Raw genomic sequence first — 18753 nt, 5'->3', positions numbered from 1 at the left:
CTGTGGTGTTATCTGATACCCGAAATTTTGTGTTTCATCGCCTCATGAATAATTTTTTGGGAAATTTTTAAAGTCTCCTCAGGATTAGAGATGATGTGTGACAGTGAGGGCGCCTCATCCTAGGTACTGAGTCAATATTTCAGATCGGTAGCTAGTTCAAGCTGTTGAAATTGTGTGCCCTAACACATCACTCACTCTAGACACTTTCATTGAATAATTTCCCATTGCAGATATATATTTATCTTAACTTATCAAAAATCCTTCCTAAATTGCAATAAAATCTTTGAAAATACGGTTTACTAGGGCCATGGACACCTGTTGCTGTTGACAATACATAGAAACTGACATGTTTTCATCTCTTACGTAATGAGTCGTTTTGACCCTACAAACATGCAGTCCCAACTAGCTGCCGATCTGAAATATTGACTCGGTACCTAGGATGAAGCGCCCTCACTGTCACACATCATCTCTAATCCTGAGGAGACTTTAAAAATTTCCCAAAAAATTATTCATGAGGCGATGAAACACAAAATTTCGGGTATCAGATAACACCACAGGCAAGAGAGAAGCCTAACATTAACGGGTATGGTTTTGAAGTGTTAATAGGGGCATTACAAGCTCGGTAATCACCTTTCGTAGTTTGCAAAGATTTCTTTTGTTCTAACAAGGGCCGAAGGTTACCGAGAATTCCGTGATTTGCTCCTTTTTGCTCTTCGGGAATCCTCGGTGTTGCATGCTGTGGCAAGCCGCAAAGGCGGCCGATGATTCCCGAAGAGCACAAAGGAGCAAATCACGAAATTCTCGGTAACCTTCGGCCCTTGTTAGAACAAAAGAAATCTTTGCAAACTAAGAAAGGTGATTACCGAGCTTGTAATGCCCCTATTAACACTTCAAAACCATACCCGTTAATGTTAGACTTCTCTCTTGCCTGTGGTGTTATCTGATACCCGAAATTTTGTGTTTCATCGCCTCATGAATAATTTTTTGGGAAATTTTTAAAGTCTCCTCAGGATTAGAGATGATGTGTGACAGTGAGGGCGCCTCATCCTAGGTACTGAGTCAATATTTCAGATCGGTACCTAGTTCAAGCTGTTGAAATTGTGTGCCCTAACACATCACTCACTCTAGACACTTTCATTGAATAATTTCCCATTGCAGATATATATTTATCTTAACTTATCAAAAATCCTTCCTAAATTGCAATAAAATCTTTGAAAATACGGTTTACTAGGGCCATGGACACCTGTTGCTGTTGACAATACAAAGAAACTGACATTTTTTCATCTCTTACGTAATGAGTTGTTTTGACCCTACAAACATGCAGTCCCAACGAGCTGCCGATCTGAAATATTGACTCGGTACCTAGGATGAAGCGCCCTCACTGTCACACATCATCTCTAATCCTGAGGAGACTTTAAAAATTTCCCAAAAAATTATTCATGAGGCGATGAAACACAAAATTTCGGGTATCAGATAACACCACAGGCAAGAGAGAATACTGCCATCTACAGGCATTCTTTAACATTCATATTCGTGTCTCAGTGAATAATTTCCATACATGCATATTTATTTGGGAATGTGGGCATGACCTGGAAATATTGTATTCTATTGTGGTTTTGTTTAGTTTTTTAATCATCCTCAATGCCCATAGAACAAGTATAAAAAGTAAAGACAAAAAATGAATAAAGAATATCTGTCCAATTCCTGCACTGGAGAGATAGAAGATACATTATTTTGATATGAAATTAACTTTAATTTTGTTGAGAATTCTACACAGTGAATGAAATTATTCGAACATATTTCATAAATGAAACTTAAAATTTTTTTATTGTGAGGCTAGAAATATGCAACAAACTGATACATTCTCTTGTTAGCACGACTGAACTGATAAGGTTCAGTAGTGCTATAAGGATGGCAAAGTGTGTGTGTGTGTGTGTGTATAAACAGCTATACCGGTTGCCATGATATCTGGTGGGTGTATTACCTTGGGTGTCTAGTTGGGAAACTGTTCAAATCAAATTGATTCTGGTGATGATCCCATCAGCAATATGTAAATTAGGTCGAAAATTCTCTCAAGTTTGGTAAAAAACATATCTTGAAACTGCATGGTGATAAGGTTGAAACTTGGTGGGGATGTTTCTGGAGGTGTTATTCTGCATTTATTGTTGAAAACATTTTTGTTGTTGACAAAATTGGTTCTAGCAGCAACAGTGAAATGATGATGCATATCACAAAGATAACAACAGGGCTGGGTAGGCAAATGAATATTCAATAAACACTCAAAGTGTAAGGAAATATGACCAGCTAGCAACAAATCCATGCCCATATCAGTAGTTTAGTGATGTCGATTATTGCAGAGATGAAAATTGGGACAGATCGTAACACCAAGACAAGTCTCTGGGCTATACTAACTCTGTGATAAAGTCAAATTGGGGTAAAGTATTGCATCAGTCAGCTCGTCTCCATGTATCTCTACTGGCTGCAGACATATTGGCCTATGTCATTGCATTTATGACTACACTAGAACTTGTCCTTACCAGCTTGTAATGGTAGCCGATACCAACGGTTTTAAAGTACCCCCTAAAACTAAATGGTCTCAACTGGGAGTAATTACACTTAGTCAGACTTTGATTATACAAATTAAATTATTCTGTCAATGTAAGCATCGACACCACCAACCTCCATCAAGTACACAAAGCATGAAGGTTGAGTGATAATTTAAAGGTATGCTGGGTGAGACTAAATGACTGAGTTTGATTGGCTACTAGTACCATGCTGGTGAGGATGAATACTAATGAGGTCATAGATCCAGTGATATAGACAAACTAAATCAATACTTTGCTGTACAACACACAAACCATACCACACACACATTCTCACATGACCTATCAGTTTATGCGAGACCGCAGGTAACTAGTAATTGCCATGTTGGATCCGCCATATTGAATTACCAAAAGTGCATACTGTATATTTCCACATTGATATCCTTTATGGTATTCTTGGGTGGTCTGCCGTCCTCAGCCAATCAGCACACTAGATGCAGTTTCCAGATACCTGTATACGAATGCAATGTAAGCAGGGACCGGCGAGGTATGCACACTCACATACAGATACACACACACACACACACACACACACACACACACACACATAATAGAACACAAGACACAGGTTTAAGGGTTAATTACAAGTGATTATTTAATTATACAGGACAGTGACACATAAAAGAAAGAAAAGAAAAATTTGTGTCTACTTTAACTACAAACTTTGCAATACTGGAATTTAAACAAGACCCACTAGCTTGCCCAAAATTTGCAATACTTGAATGTAAACAAGACCCACTAGCTTGCCCAAAATTTGCAATACGGTAATTAAACAAGACCCACTACCTTGCCCATAAAATCTATCAGCACTCGTAAAATAATATGTTCTACAGAAAAGGGAAAATTTGAAACATTATTTGTAACCTGGAATACATAACAGTTGAAAATGATTTAGCTCTTTAGTTTGAAAGGATGGCAAACTAGGGTTATTACTTGGTAGTGTACATGAAATTTTGCTCGATAGTATTCAAATATCCCTGCTGTGCAACAATCTAAAAACTAGAAAACTAATATATCATCATTTTGGCTCACACTACCATATTATTGTACTTTTTAAGAATAATAAAAACATCAATCAAATATAATGACATGATCAAGTCCCAAATAAAACGACGTCGACATTTTTTTGTAGTTCTAATAGTCTTACTAAAAACATAATATTGAATAAAAGGACAGTGTTGGAAATATTGTACTATATACGATAAAAATACATAGTGAACTTTCATTCAGCTCGTTTCATAAAAATCAGACGACAAGATTTCGATTCGATTCACAATTTTTTTTTTGTTCCATACATATCTGACTATCCCTCCAAAAAAGTATTACTTGAAGCGTTAACATAGAAATTATTATTGATATAATATTTATACAAATGAAACATTTCAAATGTGGTTGATAGATGGAGTGCCATTTTGACGCTGTGAATCAACACTGCTCCAGATTGTCACACATTTATCAATGAAAAAAAAAAACGAAAAAAACAACAACCAAGTTACCTTGCGGCACACATGATAAGCTCTCTCTCTCTGTAATATAAATATTATCAAACTCTACACTATGAACCACATACCAATGAAATTTGTACTAGAATTATTATGTTCTCTCCCCCCTCCCCTACCCTCCCCTCCCACCCCGTCCCATCCTAAAGTTTGGTTATTATTCTGATGCACAAATCATACAGCTCTATATATATCACTGCATACAATTCCTGTTTTCATTTCTTACACAGAGTTTGAAGTAATTCTATTCACACAAACCAGTTCCTATGTAATGTCTGGTAAAAGCGACACAAACTCGCAGAAAAAAATATTATTGTTCAATAAATGATTGGAAAGACTAAATGCTTCCCTCAATTCCCCCCTCCCCTTCCCTTCCCCCCTTCATTTATCAAAACATTCTGCTTGGTTTGTTAGATGGCAAAAATGCTTGTTTTACATCGGGAGGGATTACTTCATCGTCAGAGAGTTGCAGCACAGTACCTAATAATATACATTCAACTTTTCAAACCTTCTTACCCCATTTCTCCCTCCCCTTTCCCCCTCCCCTCAGCTGATTACATTGTGACTGTAAATGTGAATTGATTACGTATATTTGGAAGTGAAGTTATTGATGTGCCAGATTACACTCGTACACTGATTGTACTGGTATCTATTAATAGTGTTCTTGTCACTAATATAATATTCTCGAGTGGTATACTTCAATTTTCTCAGGTTTTTGTTTCTGTGGCAGCCAAACTAAAAACAAAAGACCCCCTAGTCTGAGCAAAAGATGTATCCTGTAAACAAGTCAATCAAAAGTGAATCACTGCAGATGATATAAGCAGGTGATAATATTAAGTCTGTTAGGGGGTCTCTATACAACTGATGCTCAAAAAGTTAAAGTAGAATCATCCCACTCAAGTTGATGTTCTTTACTTGGCTCTTCTTCATCTTCTGAGCTGTCAAGGTCGTCGTGACAACTGCTATCATCATCATCGTCGCTGGAATCGCTATCTTCTTGTCCAGCCTGGAATTCTGCATCATCGTACTCCAAGGTTTGCTATGTAGAAAGAGTAAGTATAGGTTATGCTACAGAGATGTTGAAAGTATCAACTACTTTGAAAAAATCTTACTAACACCGGGATTCAAATATTGGGTGTTACAGCTGATTTGACAAAATAAAGAACAACAACGTTTACATAGATATTATTAGATTTACGAGAATTGGTTTACAACTTTGCACATTTGCTACAACAGTGACATTGTTGAAGTTACACTAAAACTAAGAGATAATATCAGCAGTAAACACCAGGGTGGACACATTTAGTAGTTGCCTTGTCTGGAAATACAAGTCCCATGTATTTTTGACTGATATGGCTGCTACAATAGTAAGTAATTCTACTTCGAATATGTGCATTCTTTCATAGATATAACGTATAGGTATTTAAAAAGGACTCGTTCAAACACAAAATTGATGAGCATATACCTCTGAAAAGAAAGCAAGACTTAGTCAAGGACAAGCAGACAACTCCTTGTATAAAGTTGTCTATTCATTCAGGCAAACCCATTGACTACTTATCAGTATCCAACTGAGATAGATCATGAAGTCTTCAAGTACTTCACTGTACACTTCCACAAGTGAAGTAAACTTGGAGATTAACTTTGAAACCAATACTAGTAACCTATCAACATTTTTCATCTTTATTTTGTCAATGAGCTGGAAAGGTAGAAGTGATATTTTCAAGTGACAACGATGTCAACATTGTGCTTCCAATGACAAGATAACACTAATGCAAGAACCTGGGATTGAAAAATTGGGTATTTAGCGTTATAGAAGTTATGTAGACTTACCTGCATTGGGTTGACAGTAATTGTGAGGGAGGAGTCATCCCAAGCCATTTCTTGTTTGTCATCACCAACTTGAGCACGACGATGAGCGGCACGAATACGGAATATTCCCAACACAATCATGAAAACCAGGAAGCCAACACAAGCTACAATAACTGCTGTCATTGCAGTGCCTGTCAATAACCAAAAAAACATAATTTCAGTTGTACAGTCAAATTTGGATATAATTTCGGTTATCAAAATAATTCTCGGTACCTGCAATAACATCTTACCTCATGCTAGAGTGTCAAAATAGAACAAGCTTGACTTGTAGTAATGCATGTGTAGGATGTGGAGCAGAAGGTATAATGTTGACTGAGAAATAACTTTTATGACATACCAAGGTGGTAAAATTGTATTACAGGTACCAAGAATTAGACACCATTTTATATCTAGTATCATATTCAGGTCTATTTGTGTATTACAGTGAAAATGTAATTGTAAAACACACTTGTTTCTGTCACTTTTTCAAATTTGAAAATAACTAAAGAACATGTATATGCCCCTATATGGTACATCCCCTTTATGCAAAGTTTGAATGAAATCGGCATGTGCATGTCGATGCAGCAGCAAACAGAATGATAGAACTTAATGTAGTAGCCCGCTTTCAGCTTTGACCAATGGTAGCTAAAAATTACAGGATTCAAAATCTGGTCCCACAATCACTACAACTTTTTTCATCTCTGTCTGTCTGTCTGTCTGTCTGTCTGTCTGTCTGTCTGTCTCTTACTACTTTTCTTAATGCTTGTTTTGTTCTCTTGTTAGGTTTGCTATCAACCTACCTGTAGTGCTGGCAGCCACTCCTTTACCAGCTGACAGTGGATCTTTACCCACTTCTTTATTGAGCGAGCTATGTTTGAAGGTGACTTTCATGTGTTCATTTGCTTTATCATGATTGACTTTGGGTCCTGGGAAACTGGTATGTAATACGTTCACCTATTGGTCAGAGAAGACATTGCAAATAGTGCTTCATTAGTATATGAAAACGTGAAAAACGTGAAAAAATGCAAAACTCAGCTGAGCATAACACTGTCAAGCCATCAGATAAAATGTAGAGTTAACATATTAAGCCTCAAAAAAAATTGTGTTTTTCCGATTATGTTCAATTTTAGAATAGGTGGGGTAGGGTAATTTTTTTTTTCATTGAGTGTCTAGTTCAGGTAGTTATGTGTTCCGTTGTTTTCCATATGGTCTCTGTGTTATTGGTTTCTTCTCATCAGATGTACAGCCATTACAGATTGGAAGAAGAGTTTTATATGTCTTTTTAAAATGATGTCAGTTTCTGCATTCACTATTTCTTGTGAGACTTCACAACTTTTGCGATTTTTATTTTTTTCTTGAATACACAAAAAAGTTTGGCGTCAGATAACCAAACAATGTTTTTTAGGTCTTGCTCATGATTTTCAGGTGATTAGTAACTTGTAGAAAGAGGTCGTATGTTCAAAGCTAATATAATAGTAAATTGTGAATTTCAAGTTTTTTATCAAATGGTTTCCAGCGATGTCACAGATCCCTTTAAAATAAAACACACAAACAAGATAACACACAACCAGCTAAGATTTACATAACATCTATATTCTTACCTGTACTGTCAATATATTGCTTGTATAACGTCCACTCAGTTCAGAGCAGGATAGGGTAAAGACGCGGTCAAAGTATTTGCCAGCATTCATGTTAAGATATTTGATTTTGGAGAGTACATCTATATAGTTAGCAATGGAATCCACACCTGTCAAATAATACACACCATTGTTATTAGCATTCATTTTTATATCAGATAACAATTACAGCTTTTAATGAGAAACTTTACTTTAAGTCCACTTTGAGTAACACCTATGCAGAATGCATATCTAGGACTACAGTTCAAAATCATATAAAGCCATGGCCAGTGTCTATGTTCTGCCTATAATTTTTTTGAGTAGCTCAGATACTAGTAACACCACTTGTAAATTGCCAGTTACAGACCAAGACGGCTTGTATCTCAGAACAAGCTCTTGACAACGCCCCCCCCCCCTCTAACAATGTCTGCTATATGTTTTACATATTTACCTCTGATAACAAATTCTTGACAACCCTCCCACCCCACAACCTTCCAACCTCTAACCCACTCACTAACGTCTGCTATATATTTTACATATTTACCTCTGATAACGAGTTCTTCCGATGAATTGAACAGTTCAAGTCTCCATTTCTGTAACTCAGCAGCAGGTAGGTCCAAGTATTCATACTTCTCATCGAAGGCTGGACTTACTTTAACCATGCAGGAATCCAAGTTATGAGCAATATTGACAGCTATTGGAGAAATAAAGACATCAATGAATTACTACCTACAATATGATTCAGAATTCAATGCTTCTCAGTCTTGTATGCTCAGACAGTTATATTAACCAAGAATGACTTGTGATAGGCAAGGACAATATTCAAATTCATACATTAATTAAGGATCCTGTTGATTCATGAACAGCGCCACCAGTGGCCAAACTACATAATCTTTCTTTTTTCCTGTACGCTTGCTATACCAAATACTGGTTTTGTAACCATAGTTACCTTCCATGACAGCTTCTTCGTCCTCCTCTTCTTGTTCTTCTTCAAGGGTGCTGACAATGTTGATACTGCTAAAGAGCTGAATACCAGCTTCAAAGTCACTAACTTTGTGGGCATGATGTTGAGTGCCAGTGATGGTTATTGTTGGTTCTTCTGGCTGTAATACCATGATGTAGGATTCCACATCAGGAATCAGAATATCTTCATCGTCACATCTGAAACGAAGACGTACTTTATTTAGTCAAATTTGCCAGGTCATCTTGCAGAACCCACGTAACAGAGCAGAGATTATTATTATAATTTACAATGCCTGGTCTAAAATCTACTTCTTGTGTAGCCTGCTTACATCACAAATATTGCTTCACATTAAATTCTACTTACCGTGCTTTGGTAGATACTCTGATGATTCTCATACCAGGTGTTGGAAATTGACGGGAATTGACATAGGCCACACGCTGCATTACTTTTACAAAGTTGTCTCCTACCAGTTGACCCTAGCAGCAAAATAAAACAATGCATACATCAATATTACATAGTCCAACTTGAAACACTATTTTTAACTGTAATGACTACTTACTTACATATAACTTATCAAGATCATTCCTACAGTATACTTTCATGATGTCAATATCAATTTCTGGGTATATCTAAATCGTATGTTAATAAATAGTTCATTTTAATAATTTGTTCTAAGTGTGATGTGATAGTTAAATGTAATAACTGATAACTACATGTGTTAGTAAGTAGCATCAGATAAGTACTTGTTTATATAAGATAAAAACAGTGCAGACAACGTTCAGATCTGGAAGGTACCCTGTAAAAATTATTTTGCCTAATCTTCTTCACTTGAGTTGCACAACTCCACTACTCTTTGTGTCTCATACAAGATTATAACGATCTGATTTGCAGACAAAGGCTATGCATGCTTGCACTCCATGCACGCACGCATGCACTCCATGCACGCACGCATGCACGCACACGCGCGCACACACACACACACACACACACACACACACACACACACACACACACACACACACACACACACACACACACACTGACACACACACACTAGCTATACAACCTGATAGCATCACAATACCTACCTTGAGAGTGAGTTCTGACTGTGCTTGGTTGAAGGTAGCTTCTTGGCCAGGTTCTAGGAGATCAAAGGCATGGAACTCTAGGCTTTCTTTGCAGCCATGAAGACAGGCAATAACTCTCTCACTTTCAATACTACCTGGGCGTATGGTTAGACCTGCCAAGTATCCTTTCAGATATTGTACAAATTCTTCATCAGCTCCTACAAAGTAAGAAATAAATGACTGTTTTCAGACGCCTCTTTCTAACACAGTGCTCAAAGCACTCTCCAACTATCAACTCTGATGGATGACAGCATTACAGCCCTTTATACTTCGTCAACACCCTGAGTACCATAAAATCCATTGCAGTGTCTATAACCACACAGGCATAAAGAACACATATTACCACCTCTATCCTACCAGTTCCCAAATTTAACAGCTGGGTTGACAAGCATAATTGTCGCTCAAATTTTGCCCATGGACTTAAATCCTTTAGATACAAATGGAAGTAGTGAGGTGCAAGCCACCAACTTGCAGATTCTGAGTTTGGAAATCAAATGAATTGCAAAGGTTATAACACACAAGGAGTTTCTCACTAACCCTAAATTGAACAGTTTCTGTGCTGTAACCATTTATTTCTCTATTGTGTGTGTGTGTGTGTGTGTGTGTGTGTGTGTGTGTGTGTGTGTGTGTGTGCATGTGCATGTATGTATGTATGTATGTATGTATGTATGTGTGTATGAGTGTGTGTATGTGTGTGTATGTATGTATGTATGTACGTACGTACTTACGTACGTATGTATGTATGTATGTATGTATGTATGTATGTATGTATGTATGTATGTATGTATGTATGTATGTATGTATGCGTGTGTGATTGTATACGTGTGAGTGTGTATATGTATGTATGTATGTATGTATGTATGTATGTATGTATGTATGTGTGTGTGTGTGTGTGTGTGTGTGTGTGTGTGTGTGTGTGTGTGTGTTGTTGTTTGTGTGTGAGTGAGTGTAGGTGTGTGAGTGTAGGTGTGTGAGTGTAGATGTGTGTGATGTTACCTTGCCATGCAGCACCAATGGTCTGAACAGTCTCTATGTTACTATGGTGAAGAGGCCAATCTTGTGTGACGTGATGTGGTTCATAGGAGTCACCATCAACAAACAATCGGACTTGAGGGAAGTCTACGTTGAGGACATAATGATGCCAGGATTTGTCGCATACTTGATCCAGCTTCCAACGGAACTCGGCGGGACGGAAGCTTTCGAGGTCTCCAAAGTCACGACGAAGTAGGAACACCAAACGGCAGTTGTGGATGTACATTGCAATATGGTGGCGGTCAAGACCTGCAAACAATTATAAACATAACAATCTTAAATACGTTGAACAGGAGGAAGCAAAAAGTTAAATTAAACTAAATTCTGATACATTTTATCAATCAAATTACAGTGCTTTTCCCCAGACCGAGTCAAAGCTATTACATGAACTATCAAGATCAGTGAGTCTGATCACAAGACTTCATGTTGTTGAGATCAACACCATAAAGATAACACACAAACATCACTTACACCATGTGGGCTCAGTGTTTAGCTAATGATATAAACAGTAACTACTACACAAGGTATAATCTGTTGAAGTTCAAACAAAATCCATGGTCAGCAACCAGTGAAAGTTGTTAGAATGCATTAAAGTAGTATGCATGCTGTTACTGTTTATGGCCATTTTGATCCCTTTCTGTTACCCGGTTTCCTCAACCCGAGCAAAAATACTGTAGGAATTTTAGAAATTGGGAGTATTTTAGACATACCAGATTTATCTGATGTACAGAGTATGGTTTCTTTGCCTTCTCCATAGTTAGGTCCATGTTTCATCCATGTTGAGATAGTGAATTGTTCAGTAAGATTGGCAGGGACGACATCGTCTGGCACAACTACAGCGGTTGTCTCACCATCAAATTCATATATCTGGTCACTCTCATTGCCTTCATCTCTGTTCAAAGCTTCAGTCCAGGAATGGCCTACACCTGGTGATGGCAATAACTCAATACTTCCAGACTCTGCACCTATTATCATAAAAACAGTGTGAGAAATTATGTTAATTTTGTGCGATGGAACATGCATGTACACCAGCTATGTCGTAATACGGAGAGAAATTATGTTAATTTTGTTCAATAAAACATACACCATCTATGAACTCCACAGTTACTACAAGAAGATACATCAGCAAGAAATCATGTCAACTTGTTTGAATATAAACCTTTACTAGCTGGGTACGCCCCACACCCTTACAAGAGTACCTATCCCACACCTAAGATTTGAGGAAACTGATGAAATTAATTTAAATCAGTTTTCTCAAATTTTACATATCATTTTCAGGGGGAAAACACCACGAATTATGAAAAAACAACATCACCATACGACATACATGTAGTCTCATTGGCTACTTTTTTTTGAAATATGAATAATTAATGCAATCATTATTTTTTCGTTTCAATTTCTGGAAGTCAAAATTAAGCTATAGAAATAATACTCCTAGGTACATATAGGATACGAAACACTGCATGTATATCTCCTTGAATCTTCAAAACTAAATACTGGAAAGAAATATGACTTCCGCTCTCAAAAGATTAAAGCCCTTGACAGTTGAACATGTCGCAGTAATCACATATTTCTGATGATAAATAGCACAAAGCACTCAAAATGGACAACTTTGAGATATACGATTTACCTAAAATCTTAATAGTGAAGCTATAACGCCATCAAATCAATATGTTAGTCTAAAAATACTTTCTTGTCATTCCATATTTACTTTATCTATTATAACAGATTTTTCTATTCAGCAGAAAACACAAAATCCTTCTGTAAATACTCCATTGCTTAGTTATTTATTCAGTTAAATCAGAACGGAAAATGCACTTCCTATGTCTGTTTTAATCAAAATCACATTCACTGAATCTATGGTTACTTTTGAGCACTTTATTTGCTTACATTTACCACTGTAGAAAAAACCGGATGGTCTATAATACCACAATAATGATTACTTTATTGCAAGAAAATATATTCACAGACTCGTCGGTCAGAGCTAGAAATGAAAATGTCTACTCACAAAATTAAAATTTCTGACTTGATGAGTAAAAATCATTTTTTTAAACTAGGAATTTAATACAAAGGTATTACTATGCAAGCAGTTCCGAGGTTTTTAGCAACGAGATTGTGTGTTATCACTTGTTTAATTCATTTCATCTACCAAGCTGCTTCACTGCTGACTTTAGTCTAGAGATTATACTGGTAGCTTTGGGTTTGAATCTGAAGATTTGTACCCCACATACATCTTCAGATTAAAACTCATCAGCTAGACTATGTGGACATATACATTAATTTTTCATCACATCCCATCACCTCTGATCTACCAAGCTGATCAACATTTTGGGTCGATCACTTTACTACAGCCCTTGTATTTCGTTGTTGACATGATTTTCCACTGTGCAATTTAACCTTTTTTCTACCAGCAAAAGGAGTGGGTGTATATTTGTTTGTACACAAAAATTACAAGTTGGGAAAAAACAGGATCAGAATAGACAGTACAGAAATAACAACAAACAATCTGTTTTAATGGCACACAACTTGAGTAGTCATAGTAATCTAACGATGTGTCAATATATATCATAATTTATAAAGATTACAGTTTTAGCTGACATCATAACCTTCTACATTTTGAGATAGAGAAGTGACATTTCAAATCTTGTCCTTCACTGGCCCTTTTAACCCTTTCATATGTCAACAAATTCAATCTAATGGAATCCTTAAATTGACAAGCATTATGTGTTTACTCTCCGAGTCTACTTCCAATCCCGTCAATTAACGGAAAAGAGAGTAAATCAGGGAAACACCTCACCAGGCCTCTCAGATGATAAGTAACCTACATTACACAGTATCTCTTTGCACCAAACATTTCCAAATAATAATCAATAACCCAAATTGGAAGTTAATATCCTATTGCTATGGTAACGGGTGTATTTCTTCAATCTCATTTCGGAATGACATGGCAACAGAAGGTAAGATGGATGAGAAACAGACGATAGGTAACTCAAGGAGGAAATCAACACACCCTTCAACTCATGAAATTTTTTATGCAAATAATATGTGAGTCATTATTAGATGGTAATAGTACTGATTACTAGCGCTAAAATCTGACTAATGTACATTTGTGGAATAAACAGTATCAATGACTTCAGAGAGAAGGTTTGACGATATTTTCCATGTAATAACTGGCTTGTTTAATGTTGCTACACGTAAACTATATAATGTTGTCAATTTAGCCACATAATTTCACATTATTGTTATCATTTTAGCCTTGTTTACTTTGTAATTTTTTTTTTTATCCACGTAAATTGTTCGTCGTTTTGTCATTTTTTCTTCTTTTTGAGTACTGTATTGTATTTTGAATATACTTTCTATCACAGGATGAATTTAAATGAAGTGTACTATAGATTTTGAATGGATAAATTGATATTTTTTTAGAATTGGACAGATTTCTAGAATTCAACATTTGAATTTTATATCTACTTTTATCGACAAAGAATATGTATAAATATCATGCAGATAAATTTTATGTCATTCAGATTAATCAGCTGATTCTAAGAATTATCTCCATAGAAACACAACTGAAAACTGGGTTGTATCGACAAAACTCAACTCAAAGGGTATCCAAAAGTTCTGACTAGATTTCACACTGTTTTACAGAGAATCACCAGATCAGTAAATTGTAAATGATAAATTTCAGCAGAATTTCACAAAACGAACAGGGTTTTACCAATAATTTATAAACATGGGTTCCATCCTATGTCGATGACATCACCTAATTATCATTTATATGGTGACTTCCACCTTACGATTCCTTGACAATTGAAAGTTGAAAAATATTTGGAAAGACTTCTAATTTTAATTGGACACGTACTTACCCAAACATTAACAAGTAAATTATAAATTCAAGAAATAAATGAAAGCCTCCTATAACCAAAACTAGAATGAGTCTGAAATATTCTAAAATTCATAATATGCCTCTTGACTGCAATAGAAAGTCTTTTCTAAGGCAAAAAAAAAAAAGAATTGTTTCTGGTCAGGACAGTTTGTCTAAAGTGGTGCGATGATGCAATTTTTTTTTGTGTGTGTTCTCAACAAACCTGTCACTAAATGTACTATTTATGGCAGTTACTGTTCTTTTTATTTAGTACTTTAGAGCAAGTGTGTATGTGGGGCAGATGTCATTTGCTTGTTCATGATTGGCTCTGTAGTTGTCTTCACTGAAGTAGGGAGGGTTATTTATGTGTTTCCCCACAGATCTGTAGACAGCATGGGTTGGAAAAACATGCGTGCTGACCAGAAACAATTCTTTTTTTTCTTGGCCTATCTTGGCCTAATATTCTTTCATTTTATAAATTTCCTGAGACTTCATCACATTCTGGGAGGAGTAGAGTAAAAATAACTTACCACAAAGTTTACGCAGTGACTTCTCAGAGTAGGTGTCCCTATCACAACCTTTACCAATATGATCTGTTTCCAGTGTAATCTTAGCTTCAATGGCACTGTCTTTACATACGGGGACTGTACAAGTCTCTAGATACATCTTAGCAGCCAGCTGTTGACGGCCGGATCCAGCTTCATATTCAATACGTTTGGGGAATCCTATAACATAGAATAATAAAATTGATTATTATAACTGAGATAGTATAATGTTCTATCATAAGCTGGTAGGTGAAAACCAACACTTAATTAGTACTATCACTTCCTTTCAGAAGCACATTATGGAACTCCCAGCAGAGTTCTATCGTACGAGTTCTATTGGATGATTTTAGACAAAGTTAGGGAGTCTACAATTGCCCTTACATGACCCGACTTGACCTAACATGACATACCTACACCTGAACCAACATCCGTCATACATGCTAATTTCAGTGTAAAAACCTTCTTTGTAAAAAAATGTGTAATGGGTAATAGAAATTCAAAATGCAGATTAGTCTTGGTTGCCCAGTAAAACCTTACATTGTCTGGAAATGGTGCTTCATCAAAATTTATACATAGTAGGCCAATGATGCCAAACTGTCTTAGAAATGAGAGAGATGTATAAATTTATCAATATAAATCTAAAATTGGATCCTCTTTTCATTTAAGAGTACACATCTTTCATTCCAACTTGTACTTCCATTTGTCAGGACCTGACAGCTACAAAAATGTCAGAGCCATCGCACCATTAAGTACAAGCTAGGGAAGGCACAGTGTAGAGTTGCATTTATTCTATGTAAAACCACCAATCAGAATATCTCCTAATTATTGGGATAATTGTCTCAATCGGGAAGCATATCATTTCAGATAAAAACCCTTCAAACGTGTGTATTGAAAAAAAGCCCTGGACAACCATGTCCAACCCCTGGCTTTTTTTGTAGGTCTTTGTGAGTAGAAAACATACACATATTTCCATATGCACCTTGTCGCAGATGTGCCAGAGTGTTTAAAGACCATTTATCCCGAACGGGATACAAAAATTAATCCTGATCAGGGTATATTTCTGACTGACAACTAAACACCAGTAGCAGACACTCAGTTTAATGTAATACAGTGTTCTCTTACCCATCCATCCCGGAGTACAGATCTTATTGACCCTAATAGTTACAAGCGCTGTTGTGCTTCTCTTTCCACCACAGTCATAGGCTCTGACAGCTAGGATGTAGTTTTTGGTTTTCTCATAGGATAGTGCTTCCGTGTTACGGATGAGACCTGTAATTTATACCAATCGACATATTAATACATTCCAATATTTCACATCAATACACACATTTACTGAAGTCTCCATTGCTACAAATGTATATATACTTGATTTTCTTCCTTTTGAGATCTGCAATAGACACATTTACTAAAGTCTGCATCACGACTTTTCTACCTATCTCCTCAAGTCTCTTCCTGATTATCTCAGTATATAGGAAATAGAAACCTTTGATACCTATGGAAGAGTTCCTTGATGACGTATGTTGGTACCACTTAAAGTATTGAGATGTTTCAGCAATACTGTTCAGCATGTAATACTTATACCACACTTCATCTGTTCATACCGACCATACTTTGTTTAAAGTGTACTGTTCTAAAACGGTTGATAAACAATTATTCTAACGTCTTCTACAGATGAGTAAAAAACTGTAATCTCTCAGTTCATAACCATTATATTTTATCTGTTAAACTGTGCTAAAATATTTGAAAGACAATTTGTTATAATTTCACCAAATATGTCAAATCTGCAATCTCACTACTTCACAACGTACTGAGTGAACACAGTGCTAGCTTTCAATGAAATAGCTAAAAGTGATCAGTTAAACGTAGGGGGAAAAATACTTTTTAATTGAAAGATAAACTTGCGAGCTTTTCTCATTTCTTTCTAGTTTTCCCTATAATTTCAATTTTGTGAATGAATTTCAAATGAACTCCTTCACTGAAATCTTCACATATGAGAAAGGAGTAATATCGCTTCAATGATCTGAGAATCTTCACTATCACCCAACCCCACACCCCGCCTCTACAAAAACACAACAAACATGTACACATACCTTCTCTACTGATGTTGAATGGCACACTAGGTGTTACAATCTCGTAATCACAAATCTGAGAGAATGCAGGTGAGCAGTCATCATCCGTGGCTTCAACTTGTACAATCTTATCATAGAGTTTTCCTTCATCGAGTTCAGCTTCATATGACGTGGTAAGGAAGTAAGGAGTGTGTTCATTTACATCATTTACCTCTATGTGTACGCGGGCTCTGTAAAACAAATCACATTACAAACATGAGCTACTCAAATACATATAGTAGCTGTAGGTTGCCTTCCACTTACATATTGCACCTATTCTCTGTCAGCAAAGCTTTAGGTGCACTTGTACAGTTCTTATTACCCCCTGACACAGACTTGTAACGGCACAACAGACCCACAACTACCTGAGGAATATACAATCTCTACTAGTCTAGATGCTACCAGTGGTATCGAATCACCTCTTTCGTAAAGAGGGATCTTAAGATTTGATGCCATTAATAACATCTACACTAAATTCCTGCAGAGTGTGGGATATGGGATTCAAGTTGTCCTCTCTCTATCCTACCACCTCCCCATTTACACCATTGGGTTTACCATGGCACATTAGTGGTTCAAATATTGCTCAAGCACTTAATTCATTCAATTCAAACACACATGGCACCAGCGAGGCTAAAACTGGCAACTCACAGATGCTGATATAACTATATAAGTTATAACCCTCATGACTCCACTTCATAAAATCATCCTAACATCAACATAACTGGTAGACACTACAATTTAATTACAATTGCCAACATTTCTGAGTTGGTAGGCTTTACAATTGATGTTGTATATTCAGTTACTACAATGACATTTGCTAGCAATTCAATTACGCTGAGCTCAGCAGAAAACTCTCCACTAATGGATATTACTTAATGATTTGCAAGGACCACGCACAGACTACTTACAAATCAAAATCTGGCGGTGATACTGTTATAAATAATTTTCAACTAAATTTTGTTCGACTTGTGAAAGCATTAATGATTAATTGTTCTGAGTTAAGTGATTGCTTCTCATTTTTTATTTAAAACAAACATTCAGAAGTTCACTTCTTTAGGTAAGTATTATGGCTTTTTTCCTTAACATTAAAACAATTAATCAACCATACAAGGTCGGTAAATAAAATAATGCGTGCACTTTGAGAATGAAATTAAACAGAACATCATCAGTGTTGCATAGGAATAAATCAATCTATGTTTGAACCCATCATTTTTTTGTTACACAAGATGAAACCATGATAGAACAACATCAATGTTATATAAAATACAAAGCACTGGACACTTGAACCACACATTTCAGTTACATATTACAAAGGCCTGGACACTTGAACCACACATTTCAGTTACATATTACAAAGCACTGGACACTTGAACCATACATTTCAGTTACATATTACAAAGCACTGGACACTTGAACCATACATTTCAGTTACATATAACAAAGCACTGGACACTTGAACATACATTTCAGTTACATATAACAACCAACCAAAGCTATTAACAATACCAGTCACTGTGTTGCATAGGAATTTAGTGTTTGTGGTAAGTAG

General features: G+C 36.3%; 1 protein-coding gene across 2 annotated transcripts in view; it reads right to left on the bottom strand.

Moving 5' to 3' along the window:
• Positions 1 to 3172: 3172 nt before the first annotated feature.
• LOC144451093 (calsyntenin-1-like) overlaps positions 3173 to 18753 on the bottom strand; it is a 34666-nt gene continuing 19085 nt past the window's right edge. For both annotated transcript variants that reach the window (XM_078141865.1, XM_078141864.1), the window contains 13 exons: positions 17187 to 17395; positions 16219 to 16365; positions 15082 to 15276; positions 11400 to 11654; positions 10654 to 10938; positions 9619 to 9815; positions 8894 to 9006; positions 8516 to 8727; positions 8111 to 8260; positions 7552 to 7697; positions 6751 to 6904; positions 5933 to 6102; positions 3173 to 5141 (listed from right to left, as the gene is read on the bottom strand). In XM_078141865.1, the coding sequence (XP_077997991.1) occupies positions 4971 to 5141; positions 5933 to 6102; positions 6751 to 6904; positions 7552 to 7697; positions 8111 to 8260; positions 8516 to 8727; positions 8894 to 9006; positions 9619 to 9815; positions 10654 to 10938; positions 11400 to 11654; positions 15082 to 15276; positions 16219 to 16365; positions 17187 to 17395 (2404 nt within the window). In that variant the 3' untranslated portion in view covers positions 3173 to 4970. The remainder of the gene's footprint in view (positions 5142 to 5932; positions 6103 to 6750; positions 6905 to 7551; positions 7698 to 8110; positions 8261 to 8515; positions 8728 to 8893; positions 9007 to 9618; positions 9816 to 10653; positions 10939 to 11399; positions 11655 to 15081; positions 15277 to 16218; positions 16366 to 17186; positions 17396 to 18753) is intronic.

This window comes from Glandiceps talaboti, chromosome 21 (assembly GCF_964340395.1).
Source record: "Glandiceps talaboti chromosome 21, keGlaTala1.1, whole genome shotgun sequence".
In the NCBI taxonomy this organism is placed as follows: domain Eukaryota; kingdom Metazoa; phylum Hemichordata; class Enteropneusta; family Spengelidae; genus Glandiceps; species Glandiceps talaboti.
Note: the sequence above shows the minus strand (reverse complement) of the source record. Positions and strands in the feature narration are given on the sequence as shown.